Below are 20962 nucleotides of genomic sequence, written 5' to 3'. Positions count from 1 at the left end.
GATAACAGCATCCCAAGATAGGAACTATTCTGAGTCTAGCATTCATTTGAAAGAACACATGTTCCTACCACCTATTTCACAAATGAAGCAGCATGTGTAGGAACTAAGTTTGGGTTTTAGTCAAACCTGGGTTCAAATTAAACTCCATCACTTACTAGCCATAACCTTGGAGCAAATTACTTACTCACTGTTAACTTCAGATTTCTCACCTCTAAAATCTACTTTCCTCATAAATTTGTTCTGATAAAGGAGGCAATGCTTATCGAGCACAATGCTTAATACAGTACAGGATCAGATAAATTAAAAAACCACCACCACCCTGAAGCACACGGAGTTAAGACTTAAAACAAGGATTAAGTCTCATTATGGGTACAGTAAGCCCCCTACAGACGAACCTTCAAGTTCAGAACTTTCAAAGATGCAAACATGCCCCTGTATGCCAGCTGTTGTACTGTACTACTGTACTTTTCAAGGTACTGCACTGTAAGATTCAAAATGTTTTGTTATGTATTATCTGTGTGAAAAGTATTATAAACCGATTACAGTACAGCAATTGTGTGAGTTGGGTACCTAGGCTTTGTTGGATTTACGAACAAATTGGACTCATGAACGTGCTTTCAGAATGGAACTCATTCTTTTATGTAGGGAACTTACTGAACTTTATAATGAACAAAGACTCCTTTTAGGTCTTCAGCAAATGATACATTTTTGAAGTTGTATATAAATTATTTACACGCATATTTGTAATAAATCCTTTAATAAAAGCAAAAGCACTTACTTCTGACAATGAAGTTTTCCCCTGGATTTGTTTAAATCACGAAATATCAATTCTCTAGCTCCTAAGTCTCACAGATATAGGCTTTTTTTAGATTTCTTCCTGCTCTAGGAATTAGTTGTCATCTGTCTGGGTTATAGTTTGCTTATCTCTAAAAAAGAGAGGTTGTAGTTTTTCCGTAAGTCCTTTTGCAGTCCCTTGTCTCTTTCCACCTTTTTTATCCTAGCACTCTCTAATACTGCCTTAAAATTGGAACTCTAACTAGGGCCTGAAACAGTAACTTTTTAATTCTTAAAAATTATATTTATTTTTGGCCATGCCACGTGGCATGCGGGATCTTAGTTCCCCAGCCAACGATCCAAACCGTGCCCCCTGCATTGGGAGCACAGAGTCTTAATCACTGGACCACCAGGGAGGTCCCCACATTTTTTTTAAAGGGGTTAATTTGATAACATAGAATGTTTTAACTTCTGGTCAAGTATTCATTCTGACACTACTTCCTAGTAAACTCCAATTAGCAGGGAGGAACTCTAATGGCTCCTATGTTCAATCCGTTCTCAATACATCCTCAACAGGCAACATGAAATGGAAGGATATTTATGGTAAGAATTTTGGACTTCTATGGATACTTATTCTGACCCAAATACTCCTAAAACCAATCCAGAAACATTAAATGCTTAAACAGAACTGCATCTTGTCAGATTCTTGGGGGCGGGTGGGAAAAAGAAATTACACATTGTCTTTTAGAAAAGGATTGGTTTCTTTAATTAGTAAAGAGAAGAAATAGGCTAAATTCCCAAATCCTATTCCCTTTTACAAACTGACCCATAACATCCTCTTTGGACTCTCTTTCTGTGTCCATTTCACCCACGACACACATTCTCATATATTCACCCATATGAAGAACTAATTTCCTGTTAAGACTACTCAGCCAAGACCAGAAGTAATCTGTCAACCTCGTGACTATCCACTGAAGGTTAAGAGATGGAAATTCCCTCTCCCCTATCCACTTAATACCTTTTCCTTCTTCACTCTGCTCCAGGAAAACGGTATTTATCATTCTTGCTCTAAGATGAGGTCAGAAATTTCCATTATCCAATCACCCATCCATTCGTTCATCCATTTATATATACATAAATATCAATAACAAAATTTTCTTTTTCCACAGCAATTGCTAGAAGTCTGGAGAAAAGATCACCTGAAGACCCAAACTCCAATACCTTTGAACGTGTGAAAAATATCATACCGACTTTAAAAATAACTCTTTAATCATATTCACATAAGGGGAATAAAGGGCAGCACCAGGCTGTCTGGGGAAGGAAGCAAGGTGTTCTCCCTTTGTCCCAATGTCAGCCTGGCACAGTTCTGAGATCACACACACAAGTAGGGCTGGGTTTGGAAGTAGAATAAGGGAGAGGACTGAAGAGACAAAGGCAAGAAGGGAGAGGCAAGGGCTTGCAGTAGTCTCAGTCGGTGGACTCCAACACAGATTCACTCAGCGCAAGGTCCCAGTAGTGCTCAGCCCCATGCTTTTTGAAATGCTCCCGAGCCATGTTCTCTGTAGGGCACTGTTTGAACTTCATCTCCCCAAAGCTCCGGTCTTTGGCTGTACCCTGGGAAAGAGACAAAATTTTTAATAAAAACACTGCAACTTCTAATTTAAATCAGATATAATATTCCTTTATAAAGCCTAATAACATCTGTGTAGCAATGTGCCTACCTGAACATAATTTTATGGTAAAAACAATTCTAGGGACTTCCCTGGTGGTCCCGTGGGTAAGACTCCATGCTCCCAATGCAGGGGGCCCGCGTTCGATCCCTGGTCAGGGAACTAGATCCCGCATGCATGCCGCAACTAAGAAGCCCACATGCCGCAACTAAAGATCCCGCATGCCTCAAATAAAAGATCCCGAGTGCCGCAACTAAGACCTTGTGCACCCTAAATAAATAAATAAATAAATATTAAACAAACAAAACAAAACAAACAATTCTAACCTCCACCCCCTTGGATATCTGCTGAGTTTCCATGACTTTATATGGGTTTGTTTTTTTGACTGAATGGAGGATGAGTTCTGTGCTCTGGTGCCTGGATGGAAGAGTAAGTCAGGAAGGACTAGGGAGGGTGAGATGGGATGAACTTGCCTCCTACCAGGCCTCCAGATTGGGGCATTTAAGGAGAAAGGAGTTAGAGGCTAAAAGGACTCTTTTCACAAAACTTAGTGAGACTGTGTATATAAGCAGGAGGTTCTGGGGCCCAGTGACAAAGAACAATACAGGGGTTCGGGGGAGAGAGGAATGGGAGCCAGGGGGGATAACCTGCAGACAACTACAATAGAAAGATTCAGTACTTAATGGAACCGCATTCTCACCAAAGGGACCAGCTGCAATGGCAGTCACAAAGTGCTACCTCAAGAGGCTTTCAGGGATCAGATTCCCAAAAGGAGGCTAAAGCACAACTTGGCTTATTTCTGAACCTGAGAAATAATTCCTGAGGACTCTCAGAGATAAATGGAACAGAATTTTAAAGAGATGAAGGGGCTGGGGGATATTAAATATGCAGATGGGGACTTATGAGACAGAGATACAGTTATTATGGTTATTATTACCTACTTAGTATGCATAAATTGGAGGAATCTGGGGTAAGACAGAAGGATACGTGAAAAACAGTAGCAATTACCTATAGAGTGGTCTTAAAAAATGAGGGAATCGGAAGGGACTATTTCAGTAAGTGCTCTTCTGTGTTGTCAGAATTTATTTTAATGAGCATTCACTACTTTTGTAGTAAAGTACTACTTTTTTTGTTTTCGGGCCGTGCCGCATGGCATGTGGGATCTTAGTTCCCCAACCAGGGATCGAACCCGAGCCCCCTGCAGGAGAAGTGCGGAGTCTTAACCGCTGGACTGCCAGGGAAGTCCCAAAGTACTACTTCTATAATAAAGAACTAGTTACTAAATATGAGCACATTTAAAAAATAGAAGATACACACGCGCATGCAACCTAAAAGAATAAAATGAAAACATTAAATCAACACAAAGGTAGAAAATATTTACAATGTATAAAATGTATTTTGGAGTGGGAATAAAAGGATTACTGCAGTACACCAGGATAAGAATATAGTTACTGAGGAAAGAAACTTTTAATGCTTCCTGGAGAAATAGGATGATATTTTACACTTCACAAAGGGTGAATGATCCTTAGTTCACAACTTGGCCTGAACAAGCATATTCACTCATTCATTCATTCTTCACAATAGTGTGGCTCACTAAGAAAATTTGAGGGATGAAAGAACTGTATAACCATAAAAAAATTCCATTTTAAGAGTGATTTAGTCACATTTTGCAAAGCATCATTACATAATAATCAAATTAAGTTCTCAAAAAAAAACTGACAATAGGGAGAGAAAATAATATCCACATTTTATAGACAAAGCAACAGTTTTTGACATTAAGTGTCTTGCCCGGTTACACAGCTAGTAAGTGATACTGCCCAGACTCCCAACTTTGTATTCTTAAGTCTAGTACTTCTTTCACTATATCCAAAGAAAAATTCTACAATTCATTTCCCTCTTTCCAAGTCTCACATCCATGACTGTGAAATAAATAAATAGAGAATTTGTATTCTTGCCACCAGTTTCCATACTTTTCCCCAGATGGCATAAACTATATACCCATCAATTTAACTAAAATATAATCAGGAAGGATTTGCTGCCAAATACTTAACAATGAATTCCAAAAAGAAATACAGATTACTTAAGGGATTAGTCATTATTTAGTTTTACCATTATATTGCTCCATTTGCATAGTATAAGCAATCAGGAATTAGCTAAAGTTCTGCTTCAGTGTTTAACAAAGGATCACCTACCTCCCAGACTAGTACACATTTGTTGGTTTTCTTCACAGCTTCCTCATCAGATTCCTCATCATCTGGAAAAGACAATATAGCTAAATCTTGCTCTAGACTTAGATGAGACACCAAGATTTAGGTTCTAAACAAACAGTATTCAAGCCTACCCAAATTCTTTTAAATATTATCACCTTTTCTCATGTATTGGGATCAAATGTCTTCTGTTACTCTTTATTTCCCCCCAATTAGACTGAAACCTCCAAACAGGCAGGGACATTAATTAATTCAACAAACATGTATTGAGGACCAATTACGTGTCAAGAGCTGTGACAGGTATTGGGAATAAGGAGATAAATAAAAGAACAATAAAAACTTGTCCTAAGCACTTCAGATGCCAAAATGATAAGAGTCCATTCTCAAGGAGTTTTTAGTCTAATGAAGGAGGACAGATATAATGAATGAAAATATCTTAGGAACACTTGCGAAACAAAATAAAATATAGGTCAATTATAGTAAAAAGTGTACTTTAAGTACAAAAATAGGGAAGAACGAAAAGTATAAAAGGGCCAAAGTTAAGGAAAGTAAGGTTCTCTGCACATGTTAAATGCTAACCCAGGTCTTCAAAGAAGGGAAGAATGAATATTGATGGAAGAATGATGGCCTGGAGGATGTCAAATATATATACAAGATAAACTTGGGCAAAAGAATAAAAGTTTATTTTCTTGAATGAAGCAGAGAGCTTTTTTTGATCTGAAAAATATTTTTTGCTCTCAACCCTTTAAAAAACTTTTTATCAAAAAATCATATAATATAGACAGTGCACATATGAATGCGCAGCTTGCTGAAATTTCACAAACTAAATACACTCATGTAGCCAATATCCAGATTCTGGGCTAACAGGGAAACCAGCTGGTTAGAAAGGCCTTAAAGGACAGGCAGGAGAATAACTAATACTCATGCATATGATCATATAATAAATACTGTATGAATGTCTAGCATGCTTAAAGTCCAAATGGGTCTAAAATTCTTGAACATTATCTGGTATTTGCAAGAGTGTCAGAGAGAGGGAACAGATGAATGGACAGAGTACCATCCCACCTCCCACTTAATCCCCTCTAACCCCCATTCACCATCTCCCTTTGTGTTAGATGTCTGTTCATCCCACTTTATCCGATGCAGCATAAGACGCTTAAATTTCTTCTGGGCCTTGGGGCCTAGAAACAGAGAAGGAGAATTTTGCCAGAGTTGTGGAAGACAATGGGGTAGAAAGAACGTTTGAGTGCATTCAATGCTCAGACATTAATGTGGTAGCTGAAGCAATCCCAGGAACCACATCTTAGGTCCTTCTACTCCAATAAACACAGAAACAGAGGCCCAAGATATTAAACCCAGGTATGGCTCTAAAATACTATCTTTTTCTCCTTTCTTCCCACCATGTTAATCACTTCAAGGCCTAGGGTTGCCTCAATTTTTTCAGACTCACCCCCTTCCACTACTACCACGTTGACATCCTTGTGCAGTACCACCACCCCTGTCAGGTACAGCTGCCCAGCATTGGCCTCAATCTTGAACTTCTTGGCTGGGTTGCTCAAATTTCGAACTCTGGAGAAGGGAAAGTTTAGTTATGGCTTTCATTTTAGCATCAGCAGCTGCCTGAATGGAATGGCAAATAAAAATGGATCCAAAATAGTTTTCTCTCTAAAAACAAAGGCATTTGGAGTAAGCAAATATACTAATGCTTAAAGGTAAAACTGATGAATCCAGAAGTATTTCTACTGTCTTAAACTTCTTCAAAGTCTAGCACTGTACACTTTACAACAAATAGCAGGTAATCAAAATTTACTCTAAGAATCAAGGAGAGATATTTACCATCATCCAAAAATATTTATATGCTAGTTGTTCTTGACAGTATAAAGACCAACAAATTCTTTGCTCTCCAGATGCTTATAATATAAAGTAGTCACAATGCTATGCCTGAAAAACTTCTAGAAGAATATACGAAAAACTGTCAGTGGCAGTTACCCACAGTGAGTGGTCCTAAGGGATCAGAGAATAGGAAGGAGACTTTTTCAGTAAATGTCCTTCTGTATTGTTAGAATGTTTTTCATCTTAGTAAGCATTCACTACTTTTATAATAATGTGCCATTTTTATAATAAAGAACTAAACATGAGCACATCTAAACAGAAGATACACATGTACTTGACATAAAAGAATAAAATGAAAACATTAAATCAACACAAAAGGTAGAAAATATTTACAACATATAAAGTCCAGGGCTTCCTTAGTGGTGCAGTGGTTAAGAATCCGCCTGCCAATTCAGGGGACACGGGTTCGAGCCCTGGTCCGGGAAGATCCCACATGCCACGGAGCAACTAAGCCCGTGAGCCACAACTGCTGAGCCTGAGTGCCTAGAGCCTGTGCTCCACAACAAGAGAAGCCACAACAAGAAGCCTGTGCACCGCAATGAAGAGTAGCCCCCACTCGCCGCAACTAGATAAAGCCCGCGCGCAGCAACGAAGACCCAATGCAGCCAAAAATAAAAACAAATAAATAAATCAAAAATAAATAAATAAATAAATAAAGTCCATTTTGGAGTGGGAATAAAAGGATTACTGCAATACATTAGGATAAGGATATAGTTAACTGAGGAAAAAAACTTTTAATGCTTCCTAAAAAAATAATATTTTATGCTTCATAAAGGATGAATGATCCCTAGTTCACATCTTGGCCTGAATAAGCATATTCGTTCATTCATTCTTCAGAACTAGTATTAGTTCACTAAGACCTCAGAGATAGAAGACTAAGTTTTTAACCCTCACCAATGAAAAAGATCTACTAGCTCTTGATTTACACTAGGGTCGTTAAGAGAGTAGAACTGATATTAGGTATGCTTTACACCAGTGATTCTGCCTCAGTCACTTGGAAAATGTTTTGGTATTTCTAAGGAAAAGGCTGGCCCAGTTTGGACACCTACCTATAAACAGATATGTGTACCCCCTGTGAAATGTCTTCTTTAAGCTTTTTAATTTTCTTGACCTTTCTCTGTTCTGCTGTAAGTTTTCGGGCAGCGTTGGCCTCTTCATGCGCTCTGTCGTGACAGGAAGGACATCCACAAGTGAGAAAGGCATTGAAGATCAGAGGCAGGGCTGAGGGAAAGAGAGAGCAACGGAGAACTCTCCCCTCCCTCCAAATATGGATCCCCCAGAAGAGTCTGGGAAAGGTACTTGCCCTGGGTTTCCACCCAATCCCATGGCACTTACTTCTGTCTTTTTGCCATCTGAGCTCTGACATGGGCTTCTACCTTCGTGGGGTCTTGAACAGCTTCTGTTCCTAATACTCGCATCAAATTTGAAATTCTCACTGCAGTGAAGAGATGATAAAAATCAATCTCCTAAGTCATTACTCCAGCTGGGATAACCTGTCAATCTCTTCTCTACTAATTCATATCATTCACCTATTTCAAATCTCTGCTCAAAACTCACTTCCTCCAAATACTCTTACCTTGAAAGCCCATCCAATTAATTCAGCATTTGAGGGAGGTCACATAATTAATCTAAATAATTGGTATGCGTTTATTCACATTGTTTGAAAATTTATGAAAGACAAGGAACTTAATTTCTTTGGCATTTTTCACTCTTATCATAGCATTTAGTGAAAGATCCTATACATAACAGTGCTCACTCAAAATATTACTAACTGATAATGGAAACTACAGGAGTGAGGTTTTTTAAACTGCATTTTCATTTTTCAAACATTTAAGAATTATGTACGTAACAACTCTATGCAAATACACCAACTACTATCTTCATGAATTTCAAGCCTATTATTCTTCCAGGAATATAGGAATGTTTTATGGTCAATATTAGTTTTTTTTAAAAAAAAAGCCTTAAATGACCTCTACAATGGCTATGTTGACCTGTCTCAATAAGGAAAGACAATAGAAAATTTAGGAAAGGAAGAACCAATGAATGATTCTGAGAAACAAAAAGCACCCATATAGAGAGAGATGCTAAAGTTCCTCTAGAATGACAGAGATAAACTTGTCACCCTTTCTTCCCTGCCTCTAAGATATGTACCTTTGGGTTCTGGAGGAGGCATCAGGCCTAGCCTGACTTTCTCTTGTAGCTCCTTCTGTGCTTCCCTCCTTGTTTGCCTTCGAAGTTTCTTCTGTTCCTTCTTGGTCAGATATACCCCCAGAGTAACTGGTGTGTCATTGTCGACTGTCAGGCAGAGAAATGAATGTACCAAAGTAATAAGCATATTAGAGGGATATAGGTGAATATTAATCACATTAAAAAGAACTTTACAGCAACATGGATTGACCTAGAGATTGTCATAATGAGTGAAATAAGTCAGACAGACAAAGACAAATATATGATATCGCTTACATGCGGAATCTGAAAAAAGGGTACAAATGAACTTATCTACAGTTACAGATGTAGAAAACAGACTTATGGTTACCAGGGGGTAAGGGGGAAGGGATAAATTGGAAGACTGGGATTGACATATACACACTACTAATAAGGACCTACTTACTGTATAGCACAGGGAACTCTACTCAATACTCTGTAATGGCCTATATGGGAAAATAATCTAAAAAATAGTGGATATCTGTATATGTGTAGCTGATTAACTTTGCTGTACGCCTGAAACTAACACAACATTGTAAATCAACTATACTCCAATTAAGATTAAAAAAAAAAAAGAAAAAGAAAGGACCTCTAGTTTGTTTTTAGTTAATTTTAGGTTGTGATAATGGTATTATGGTTATGTCTTTAAAAAGCATTCTTTGGGGGCTTCCCTGGTGGCGCAGTGGTTGGGAATCTGCCTGCCAATGCAGGGGACACGGGTTCGAGCCCTGGTCTGGGAAGATTCCCACATGCCGCGGAGCAACTAAGCCCGTGAGCCACAACTACTGAGCCTGCGCATCTGGAGCCTGTGCTCCGCAACGGAGGAGGCCGCGACAGTGAGGCCCACGCACCGCGATTAAGAGTGGTCCCCACTCGCCGCAACTGGAGAAAGCCCTCGCACAGAAACGAAGACCCAACACAGCCAAAAATAAATAAATAAATAAATAAATAAATAAATTTATATTAAAAAAAAAAGCATTCTTATCTTTCATGAGTAATGTTCTAACTTGTTTTTCTTTAAGCAGTTGAACTCTTTTATAAACTGAAATGTGGCAAATATAGAAAGCAAAATTAGAGCTGCTCCGGTTGCTCTGTGTGAGGATTTGGGGTAGGTGGTGGGTATCCAGAATTCCATTTGGATCCTACTTATTGAACCTCAACGTGCCTATGGAATACAATTTGAAAACCACTGGCCAACATTATGAAATTTATAATTTAAGAGTCATAGAGATTGGGAAAAAATCTTCTGAGCTCCCAAAGCAGATTTACTCAATTTGTTAAAACAAACAAAATCCCCCACTTTCTGCTAATGATTCACGCTGATGACAGCTAAGTACATTCTGATTAAGTATAATTCAATAATTATTATCCTTTTATTATCACAGGGTCTCAATCTACTTTTCTGAACTTATTAGAGATACTGGCAAGCAAATTTACTGAGTAAATTTACTAACTGAGTAAAAGCTAACCTCCTCTATTCATCTCAAATTTGATGAAAATATTAAAATCTTCTGTGATTGCTTAAGAAGGAATATCAGTTAGTATTATCTCTACATATGAGGAAATTCTTTATTATAAGTGATCTACCCAAGGGATTTAGCTAGTTCACAGCCACAACTAAAACCCATCTCTTCTGACTAAGCCAACAGACTTTCACTACAAAAATGATAAAGAGAAAGGCTGAAGAAAAAGATTGAAGAAGGCCAGGAGTTTAGTGGTGGTGCACTAGACTGGAGTTGGGAGTCAACACTATGGCAAAAGCCCAATTTGTAATATACATCAGTGAGGCCATCTATAGATTAGACCTCAGTGCTCTACAGCTGCACTGTCCAATACTGTAGCCACTAGCTACATGTACTATTTCAATTTAAATTAAAATTGAATAAAATTAAAAATTCAGTCCCTCAGCTGTATTAATGCAACTTGGCTTTCAAGTTCTCAATAGTCATGTGTGCACAGCAGCTATAGTATAGACAGCCCAGATAGAGAACATGCCCATTATCACATACATTTCTATTGGCTAATACTTCTCTAGAGCCTTGATTGAGTAATCTCTACATTACCTGGAGGGTTGAGCTGGGCTGGATGTTCGACAAGATTTGTGATTCCAAAATAATCTTCTCTCTTGGGATTTTCCTCTGTACTAAAATTGGAGGAAGAAGGGAAAATAGGATATGTGGGTAGAGATGATTCCAAGAGAGAGGGAATCTCAGAAACACAATGAAAAAATCCACTCTCCATAATGCATTCTAGAACTTTTTAAAGTATTTGCATGTCTATAATATGTAATATATTACATATAATTTTCAAGATGAGAGAACGGTCCCACTAAGGTTGGATGCACTCTCTACACCAGTCATTGTCAACCTTTTTTTTCTACCCTAACACCCCTGATGGACACCATATTCTCTCATTAGTAACAATAATTCGCTGGGACAGCGGTTGACAAAGGAAGCATAAGGAAAGGCTGAGACAGTCTCCTAAAGCCATGTATCAGAATAATGGAGCAGATATGATTGAAGCTCGCCAAATGTTTCTTATATGCTTTATTTATCATTCTCTCCCCCATCAACTAAGAATCCTTGCTCTATTCTAGGACTGGATCTTTAAGAAATGTAAACACCTATTATAAGTAGCAAAAGAAGGTAATTAAGAAAACAAATATGGTAAAAACAAATAACAATGTATAACAAAGCAAGCAGAAATTTTACAGATTATTTGTATAGATTATTTCGACTATATGTGCCCAATCCTCCTACATTAACCCAAAAAACTAAAACAACCCATACAACATATTCTTTACAAATATATGAGCTTGTATATGGTTATCTATCTTCCTTGGATTTAAAATTTTTACTTAATGCACAAGTACCATCTTTCCCATTAAAACTCTAGCCTTATTAAAAGGTATTAACCAACAAACTCACAGGTCAAAGCCATTGGGGATGATATAAGAGTCCCACCACTCAATTTCAGGGATATCACCTTCCTTCAACTCCTTCTTAGGAGCAATGAGGGCCAGCCTAGTTGAAGTATGAATGCCTGTTTTTCGAGCTGCTTGTGAGATCTCTGCCTGCAGCTTCTCCAGTTGAGCCTAAAGACAAGACAAGAAGATAAATTGAAGTCAAAGAAAACAGGGAAGTAGTAGAATCCCAAACTTTAAAACACTCCTTTGTTGAACTCTTTACATCTAATGCAACAAATTCATACTTTCTGAAAGCTTAGAGAAAGGAGGTGTTCTTTACTTTATCCTTTACTTGGTTGATTTACATACATTTCACCCTCATCACTAGCCCTTTACCCCACAGTGCCTGCCTGCAGCAAATATGCAGAAATGGAATTTTATGGAAAACCTCATTCTGAGAAGATGAAAACAAGAAGGTAAAAGTCATCACATATACAGTCAATTAAACTATCCAAGTGTGTGGACTGTCTGCCGTAAATTTTAACACCAGACTAGCTTTCATCAGTTGCCCTGAGGGTTCTCAATGGTTTCCCTCCACTGACCGTTGTATGTGGAGAATTTTCAAATTCAATTTTATTTCTACCTAAGTAGAATGAAAGTAACTGAGAAGACAAATCAGCTAAAAATCAAGTATTCCAGGAAAAAATATAGTATTTTAAAAATTACTCATTGCTTTACTACTTGTTTATCTAATTGCCAAAAACATAGAGAACTGAGTTGACGGTTATTTCAGGACTATATTCAATTTCCTTTGTCACCTTCCTAACTTCTTCAAAATTCTTGATTATATTCTAAGCCAGATACCTTTGTCCGTAATCGCTGGGCAATCTTTTCAAATTTGCCCTTGTCGTGGAATTTAAAAGTGCGTCTCTGGCGCTGGGAAGGGGCAATTGAGACTCGGGGGTCAAAAAAGGTATTAGACTCCATGTCTTCTGATGGCTTTTCTTTTAGCTGTTGCTTGAATTGTTCCCTCTTCACAGCCCGAATATTGGCCTTCAGAGTAGGCATACGGTGTGTCAGCTCAATTTCCTTGCCGGTTGCATCTACAGTTCGACCTTGTTCATCAAGAATCAGTGGTGTAGGTTTAGTTTGATCTTTTAACTCCACCTTCCTGAAAAATAGCCCACAAAGGAATAAATCCCATTTGGAACAATAAGTCAAGCAAAAAAAAAAACAAGCAAGAAAATAAAAAACAGGACTTCCCTGGTGGCGCAGTGATTAAGAATCAGCCTGCCAATGCAGGGGACACGGGTTCAATCCCTGGTCCAGGAAGATCCCACGTGATGTGGAGCAAGCCCGTGTGCCACCACTACTGAGCCTGTGCTCTAGAGTCTGCGAGGCCCAACTGCTAAGCCCACGTGCCTATGCTCAACAAGAAAAGCCACCACAATGAGAAGCCCGCACAGCGTGATGAAGAGTAGCCCCCGCTCGCCACAACTACAGAAAGCTCACGCACAGCAACGAAGACCCAACGCAGCCCAAAATAAATAAAATTTAAAAAAAAAAGAAAGGAAAAATCAAAACCCAACAAAGACAACTAGGTTACAAAATTCTAAGGAACATAAACTCATCAGTGAATAATAACATCTTGATTGAAACTATCAAACTGGACAGTTGAGTATAGAGTACAATCAGATGAAATGAACTTATAAATTACAATGGTAAGAAGTTGGAATCATATCTTCCTTTACTCCTTAATTCTTGAGTCAGACAGGGGATGGCAAACCAATTAAGGTGCTAAAAATGAAGTCTATCACCTTTACCCAGTTGTAGAGAGCTCTCAGATCTGGTCTCACTCAATGTGGTTTAATGGATATAGTTCTGACTTATGAACCAGGAAACCTGACTCTATTCCTACCTCCAATATTAGAGGAATAATCTTAACTTCAGTTCTACCAATTGTAAAAAGAAGATAATTAAACTCTGCAACAAGGTAACCAAGAGAATAAATTCAATTGGTATTTATTGAATATATGTAAGAAATATGAAACTAAGAAATTATTTAAGTTCCTTGCAAGAAGAGGATCAATAACATTCAAAGGTATTTATTGCTTCTCAAGCTTCAGAAACGAGTTCCATGAAACAGATACTCACGGGGGAGCAATGCCCATAGCATGGAGATTGGCCAGGCCCACCATGTTGGCATTGCCGATGAGCCCTGGCTTCAGTGCCAGCTGGGCTTGGATGCGGGCTTGTAGTTCAGCTGCTTTCCTTGCCTTCTCAATGGCATCATTCATGAAAGTGGCGGCCTGGGAGGGCTGAATAGTGTTGCCAATTGGAAGTCGCTCTGGTTGGGAGGAAGAAGGAGTCTTTGGCTGTGAGACAGAGAAAAAGAAATCAGAATCAGAAAAATTAGACAAGCAGACAGATCTCCCCCGGCCCCCCCCCCACAGAGTGGTAGACTGTGGTAAATTGGAGGTGGAACATGCAGTCATCTTCTGGACTCTCATTTGAGTGGGTGGCAAGAAATTCTGTGCTAAAGATTCTTATTTTCAGAGAAATCTGGTTACAATACCTGAGGCGTAGGGGGACTAATGAAACTTAGTTGTTTTTTCCTTTCCTCGATTTGCCGTGTTGCTGCCTCCATCATCTGTTTGATCTGCTCTCAGTGGGGGAAAAAGTTGAAAAACAGTTAACATCTCTTTTTTATTTCTCTCATACAGGTTCCTAAACTCAAAGGGCTTTCAGGTTTAGAGAACAAAAAATTTTGAATGACGCCATCACATTCTGCTTGTACCACAGGCTAGAAAGTGTAATAAAGATAAGCCTACACAGCTGAGCACTGGAATTTTTCAACCTATCTTCCCAAGGCAGGATTGGCATGTTAAGTATTGATAGTAACATAGCTTGCTAATTAAGACTCTGGAGTCAGGGAAACTTGAGTTTGAATCTTAACTCTGCCATTTAATGCTTGTGTGACCTTGAACATGGTATTTAATTTCTAAACCTCCAAGTGTCTAAAAGGGGTAAAAATGGTACCTACCTTACAGGGCAACTGTGAACATTTAAAAAATGCATGCAAAACTGACAGAACCCATAAACATTATTACACTTAAAAAAAAAAAAAAATCACACTATTGGTCCCTGAATTCCTAGTTTGGGTAACGGGAGCCAACAATGTAAAGACTTACTTCCTAATCTCTGTAAATCCCTTCCTCTGCCCTAAAGAAGTTCAGAATAATAAGCTTTGAGGACATGATCAAATAACTCTTCTTGAATTTTCCAAAAGAGTCCTGTGTCAAGGCGCTTCAAGATATTTTTAAAAATTTATTTTTAACATTTTTTTGAATAGGTGGTATATTTACATAGTTTAAAATGCAAAAAAGTACAAAAGGGTATACTGTGAATTCTTGACCCCATTTTCTGTAAAAAAACATCACCATCAGTTTCTTTCCTTTCAGAAATATCATACATAATATGCAAATCCACCCATCCATCCATATATATGTATATATTCTATTTCTTCTGTAACAAGTTTTAAGTGGTACAAGAAATATTTACTAATTGTGTGGTATCAAAATTTTTTAACAGTGCCCATTTTAAATGCACAGATAATTCCTATTAAAAACATACAAAGTGAACTCAAAATTATTTAAGTGGATTATATCTTTTCTGTGTTATAGTATTTGGAAATTCTTCTCTGCCATCAGGTTGAGTTCTAGTCATTTCAATAATTCTCTTACTGACACAGTGAGGTAGATACTTGGGCAAATGATGTATGTAACACACCTTCCCTGCCACATAATAGGTGCTCAGTAAATGCTATTTCAATAGCCTTCAACTGGAATACTCCTGGTTAAACCAAAAAACGATGAAACATAAAGCAGGACATAAAATTTTCCCAATGCTAACAATTAATTCAAATTAAGGTCACGAGAAATCTGGACCCATCCATCTCTTACTTCTTCAACTCTCAAAAGCACCGCTTCCAGTTCTTAATTACTAACCTGGAGCTTAGTCAGCATGCCAGGACTCTCTGAGGGAGGCCCAGGGATTACTTCTGGCTCCTCTTCCACCTCCTCAAAACGGGGTATCCGTCGCTTTTTTACTCCTGATGATTCCTTGGAGATCTCAGAGTCATCACCAAACACTTCCTAAGGGAACCCAAGATGAAAGAAGAGTTGTATCCCTGCCCATGGGAGAAGGGAAGAATAATCCTAGTCCTTATCAGCATTTTGTGGCTTTTCCCAGAGTCTTCTAGACCCTCCACCAAATGGACCATCTCACCCATCTCAACTTCATTATTCTCCTACTCCAGTCAAACAAATTTCATCCCATGTTCTTATAAATGTTCCCATCCCAAGGTCTTTGCAAATCTTACTGCCCACATTTGTAATGATCTCCCTTAACTTTTCCCCCAGTCCAAATCCTGCCTAAAACTCACCTCCTCCAGGAAGTTTTTCTCATTAATAATCTCATCCCACTCTGATCAAACTGTTGTTTCACATCCTTTTAGCGCTTAAGAGCTTGGTTCATACTAAGTAAAATTACACTACTGATATTCTGTTTGCCAAGTGTTAAGTCTTCCAATGTTAGTACGTACTTTCTCCCAACTAGTGTCTAAGCTCTTCCAGGACAGGGGCTTTCTCTCTTTTTCAGTATTCCCCAATAACACTTTGTTCTCATCAAACAATGGGAACTCAAATATGTTGACTAATTTGCAAGGTGAACTTAACAGGACCAAGAGTGGCCAACTGGAAGGGACAATGGGAAAAAGCAAATGTACACACCGGTGGTAGGCTTTGGGTGACATCCCCTCTTCACTAGGAGGGCTCGTGTTTTGCAAGGACATATCCTCGGCCAGGGGCGAGCGCTTCCTGGAACTCCTACAGTTCAAGAAAAAGGACTCTCCCATAATATATTGTGTGGGGTGGGGACTGAATGGACCAAAATGGGACCCGAATCCCAAGGCTATCTAGATACCTCCTTCAAGAAACCATTTTTATTAATCCCACCCAATGTAGTCACTTTATTCACAGCAGGCCCTCAGCACTTATACAGTAGCACGCCCTATCAAAACATAATCTTCACTCTACAGATCTGTGTATACTATGGATCAAGCATTCCCCCTTAAATGTAACAAAATTCAACGAAAGTCTGAAACTCTATAGTCAACCCTAAAATTTACATGAAACTGCTACTCAGATTTTATAATTTGTGACTGTATTTTGTTGTGCCCTCCCATCCCCCAACCCTTAAACTGCAAATTCCTTTAAGGCAAGGACTATCTTGCATTCCTCTGATAACCCTACAAAACTCTAAACACAAAAAGCACACAAATCTCTATTTCTCTTGGTTCCACAGCCTGGCCAGGGACCAAGCAGACACTGCTTATTCATTCTTGTGCCTCAGGAAAAACAAAAGGATAGCCAGGATATCAAAAGCACTTTGGAAGGTTTGATGGGAGTCACAGAAAAGATTTTTTTTTTAAGAGACAGACAGAGAAAAGAGATAGATCAGCTACTTGACACTGCTAATATTGAAAGAGGCCATGACCAATCAGCAACTATAGGATAAAAAGTGAAGGAGGTAAGGGAGGTAATGATGGTCCCTTTAAGTATCCCACTCATGGGGCCAGATGACTGGCAATATGCTATGTGGAAAACAGTAGGCTCTCAAGACACACAGGAAAAAATCAATTGCTGTTAGGTGTCCCATCTACAAGCCCATTGCAGAGTAATATCTCTAAAGGACCAACAGTGAGGTCTATGGCTCAGGTAGCAGTGACGTCACATTCTGAAGCAATCTATTAGGTCTCAAGTAAATCAAAGTGTAAAATCTTAGAGCAATCAATTTATTAAAAAAAAAAGAGAGAGACTTAGGGAAACATGAGAACCAAAACTCCTAACTGTATATGAAAAAGGACAAAGCTACCTACTGTTTCCTTGGAACGTTTCAACCCATGAACTTAGGTAGTTCATCACCATAAGATGGTGATAATACATGTTCACCCCCTCTACTTCAATGTCTAAGTACCTCTCTTAAATATTAGGTATTCTAATAGTGGATATTAAAGTGTGAGCCAGGTAAGCTCAGCAACTTTGTTACCATTCAAAACACTCCAAGCTCGTCATATAGTTAACTGTAACCTACCTTTAGCTCTCGTTTTCTGCTCCTGTCACTGCTGGACTTGGAATGCCTAGAGCTTCGGCCTTCCTCCACAGCCTCAAACAGTTTGTCCACAAATCGGAGAGTAGAATCATCAAGAAAAGGTTTCAGATGGTCTGGCAAGAGAAAAAGAGGTGGTAAGGTTGAAAAGGTAAAAGTACTTAGTCCAATACTAGGCATACAACAGATGCCAACACTGGAATTTTATCCCTAAGAGGGAGGGAAATGCTTTCTTAAGTTCTTTGTAGGATTCTCATACATTCTCTTACACTGAATAACCTTGCCCCATGAGACAAAAATAGTTATAATTTTTTGGCATAGGAAGTAGCATAGCCAGAGCAACCTGTTTAGGTTGAGCATCAAAGTTTAAGATGAATAACCACTCTAACTTTTCCCAAACAGCAGTTGGAGGAGACTACCTTAACAAAATCTGCCTCCCTCAACTTTTTTCATGTATTTTATAGAGACTGCTATATGTTTAGGTGTCGATCTGAATCTGAATATACCCATCTGACTTTAGTATATTTCCTAAGTAAATATAATTTAGGTAACTCAGTGCAGTGGTCAAAGGAAATCAGTCTGAGATTCAAAATATGTCACAAATAGTATAAAAAATAAAAAATAAGAGAAAAAGCAATATTAATTATTTAGGCTATTTCCATTATAATGCAAGAGAAAATAAACTGTGGCCTGACATTTTCTTAGACACTCCCAACAGAGAGAATTTTGGGGACGTTCAAAGCAGTATTTGGGGCCATCCTACATGTTAAGCCAGAAGTTTCAGAAAGGTACATACCAGCTGCCTTCTTCTTGTCCATGCCCTTCCCCACACAGTTCAGTGCTGCTGTGACCACTGTGGGCTCTGAGAAACCCAGTACCCTCTTCACTGTCTTCTCTATCCATGGTTTCAGCTCATCCAGCTCCCTCTTAGACAGTGCCATTCTTCAGGAAAAGGAGGATAGCTCAAAATAGGATTCAATACTGCACCTAAAAAGAAACCAGTAAAGAGTTAAGTTAGAGGACAGGAGAAGACTAAAATGATCCCAGGCAACAGTTAGTATATCAGGAATGCCTTCCCCACCTCTATTCTCAATCCTAGGCAAGTTCCTCTACTTCATTTCAAGCCAAATACTTTCCCTACAACTCATACTTCAAAACAGAAAGAACTACATTCTGTTTGATTTTTAACGCTAACTCAGTAAGTATCAGTGGATCAGTGAAACCTGTGGAATAAACAAACAAACCTTGGGAATAACCTAGTCTGAGAAATGAGTCCTAGCTTCTTTTTTGATTCTGTCATATTCAACAAGGACTGGCAAGCATATAACATTAAATCAAGACTGAAACAGCCCACTCAGAGCCCAGCCGTTCTATTCTTCCTACTTCTGGGCAAGCATTCCTTAACCCAGGCCTTCTTTTAAGGGACAGAAATAAGAGAGGGCTTATCCAGGTCAGTCATCCTATATTAAAACTCATAATCCTTAAGACTGTTCTATCACATTTCTCTGTACTCATATTCATCCCAGTGGGAATTCTGTACCTAGATACTTTTCTCTCATGTTCTACAGGGTCTCTGTCATAACTAATCCCTCAGTTCAGAAAAGATTACCCTCGTTTTGGATGTACTCTCTCTTTTCACCTTTATTCTTCTACTTTTTAGCTTAATAGAGAAAACACCATCATAAAAGACTCTCTACAACAATCTTAATTTGTTGTTTAATAAGTTAGTACAGTTCTTAAATTTTATTCATGTTTACATTTCTATCTCCTACTTAAATCTCAAAACTCTTCATGAGCATACAGAATATTTTTATTTCCCTGATTTTCTCCATATTACCTAAAAGTCAATAAACTAGACTGACCTCAATTCCAAGCTAACCTCCTCCCAGCAGCGCCACACATCAGGGTCCAATCTGGGATTCAATCTGTTAAGATGTTTTAAGACATCCTTTCTCCTCTAAGGTACAGTCTGATTATCTTCTACATTTTTGGCAGGTTTATCCTCTATAAGAACTGTTGCTAAATAGTGTATTTAATTTTGGCATAACCATATGAAGCTAGTAGATTAAAGTCATGAAACTAGGAGTGAAAGATTTCGTGCCTCAGTGACATGTTATATGAATACAGTGGCTCTATTTACCCATCATGAGATAGCAGTAGAGCCTATCAATTTCAACATGTGCATTGCTCAAAAGCATATTCAGACACCACAGAGAATTAAGAGCTCACACCGAGCTCTCCCATTTACCAGCCTTCTGACAAGTAATTCCTCTCAGACTGGGTTCATTCATCTTACAAAATGAGGACGACTGCCATTCCTATATGGCACTTAATTCATTCAATAACTATTTATTGCATAACTAATTCTATCAGATGAAATGTGTGCCCAAGCACCATACGAATAAATGTACTCAACTTCAACCCATTCCTCCATAAGATAACGTGCAAACTAAACAGCCAGTGGCCAAAATAAAAGTTCCAAACGGTAACTAGCTTTGTCACTAATCAAATATTCAACAATAACTGCGTGGGGCGGGGTTGGGGTGGGGTGTGGTTATGGTGTGGAAGGAGAGGAAGGCAGCATTCTGCCTCTGCCTCAGCTCTCTGAATGAGCTGGTAGCAGGTTCTGATCTTCTGAAGGACTTCTTTACTCTGTGCTCTCCTTTGCTACAAGTCCAATTTCCTCCCTGAAACTCCCATTCTTCTCTTTTTGCTCTTTCCGTATCTGACCCGCCCCCAACCCAGCCTCGTTCTACCCCAACTCCTCATCTCAGAGGTAGTCTCCTCAGCTCGTCCCTTTCCCGCCCCCGCCCTTTTCCTCTCAACAATCTCATTCCAACCCGTTCACCCACAGAACCTTGTTCTTTTCTCAGCTTCCTTTCCACTGAACCTTCCCGCCTCTGTCCTCCCCTTGGATTGAACCCTAGCCCCAGTCACTAGGACGCGAGGATACCCTCTCTGGGCCCGGGGCCACTACTCACCTCACAAACTTCAGCCCCTGAGACGGAGCCCGAACGTTACACCGGAACCGGAAACCTTCTGACCGCCCTATGGCCTGCCGTCGCTACCGCCACTGCCGCCGCCACGCCGCGGTCCCACAGCACGTGACGCGGGAGGGCGGGGCCGCCAATTCGCGCAGC

General features: G+C 39.1%; 1 protein-coding gene across 2 annotated transcripts; it reads right to left on the bottom strand.

Annotated features, from left to right (window-relative positions):
* Positions 1-2025: 2025 nt before the first annotated feature.
* PRPF3 (pre-mRNA processing factor 3) lies at positions 2026-20936 on the bottom strand. 2 transcript variants are annotated; one of them, XM_007177984.2, is made up of 16 exons: positions 20804-20936; positions 18619-18809; positions 17808-17938; positions 15662-15808; positions 14230-14313; positions 13809-14029; positions 12519-12825; positions 11677-11843; positions 10813-10892; positions 8696-8839; positions 7880-7979; positions 7594-7707; positions 6102-6220; positions 5749-5832; positions 4637-4698; positions 2026-2388 (listed from the first exon to the last, which is right to left on the bottom strand). In XM_007177984.2, exons 2-16 carry the CDS (start codon positions 18761-18763, stop codon positions 2242-2244), a joined length of 2052 nt encoding a protein of 683 aa, XP_007178046.1. In that variant the 5' UTR covers positions 18764-18809; positions 20804-20936; the 3' UTR covers positions 2026-2241. The 2 variants fall into 2 exon arrangements, with proteins under 2 accessions (XP_007178046.1, XP_057393219.1); XM_057537236.1 differs by lacking the exons at positions 18619-18809; positions 20804-20936 and adding an exon at positions 16445-16540 and having other exon boundaries at positions 17808-17939.
* Positions 20937-20962: the final 26 nt, after the last annotated feature.

Source organism: Balaenoptera acutorostrata, chromosome 1 (genome assembly GCF_949987535.1).
Source record: "Balaenoptera acutorostrata chromosome 1, mBalAcu1.1, whole genome shotgun sequence".
Taxonomy (NCBI): domain Eukaryota; kingdom Metazoa; phylum Chordata; class Mammalia; order Artiodactyla; family Balaenopteridae; genus Balaenoptera; species Balaenoptera acutorostrata.
Note: the sequence above shows the minus strand (reverse complement) of the source record. Positions and strands in the feature narration are given on the sequence as shown.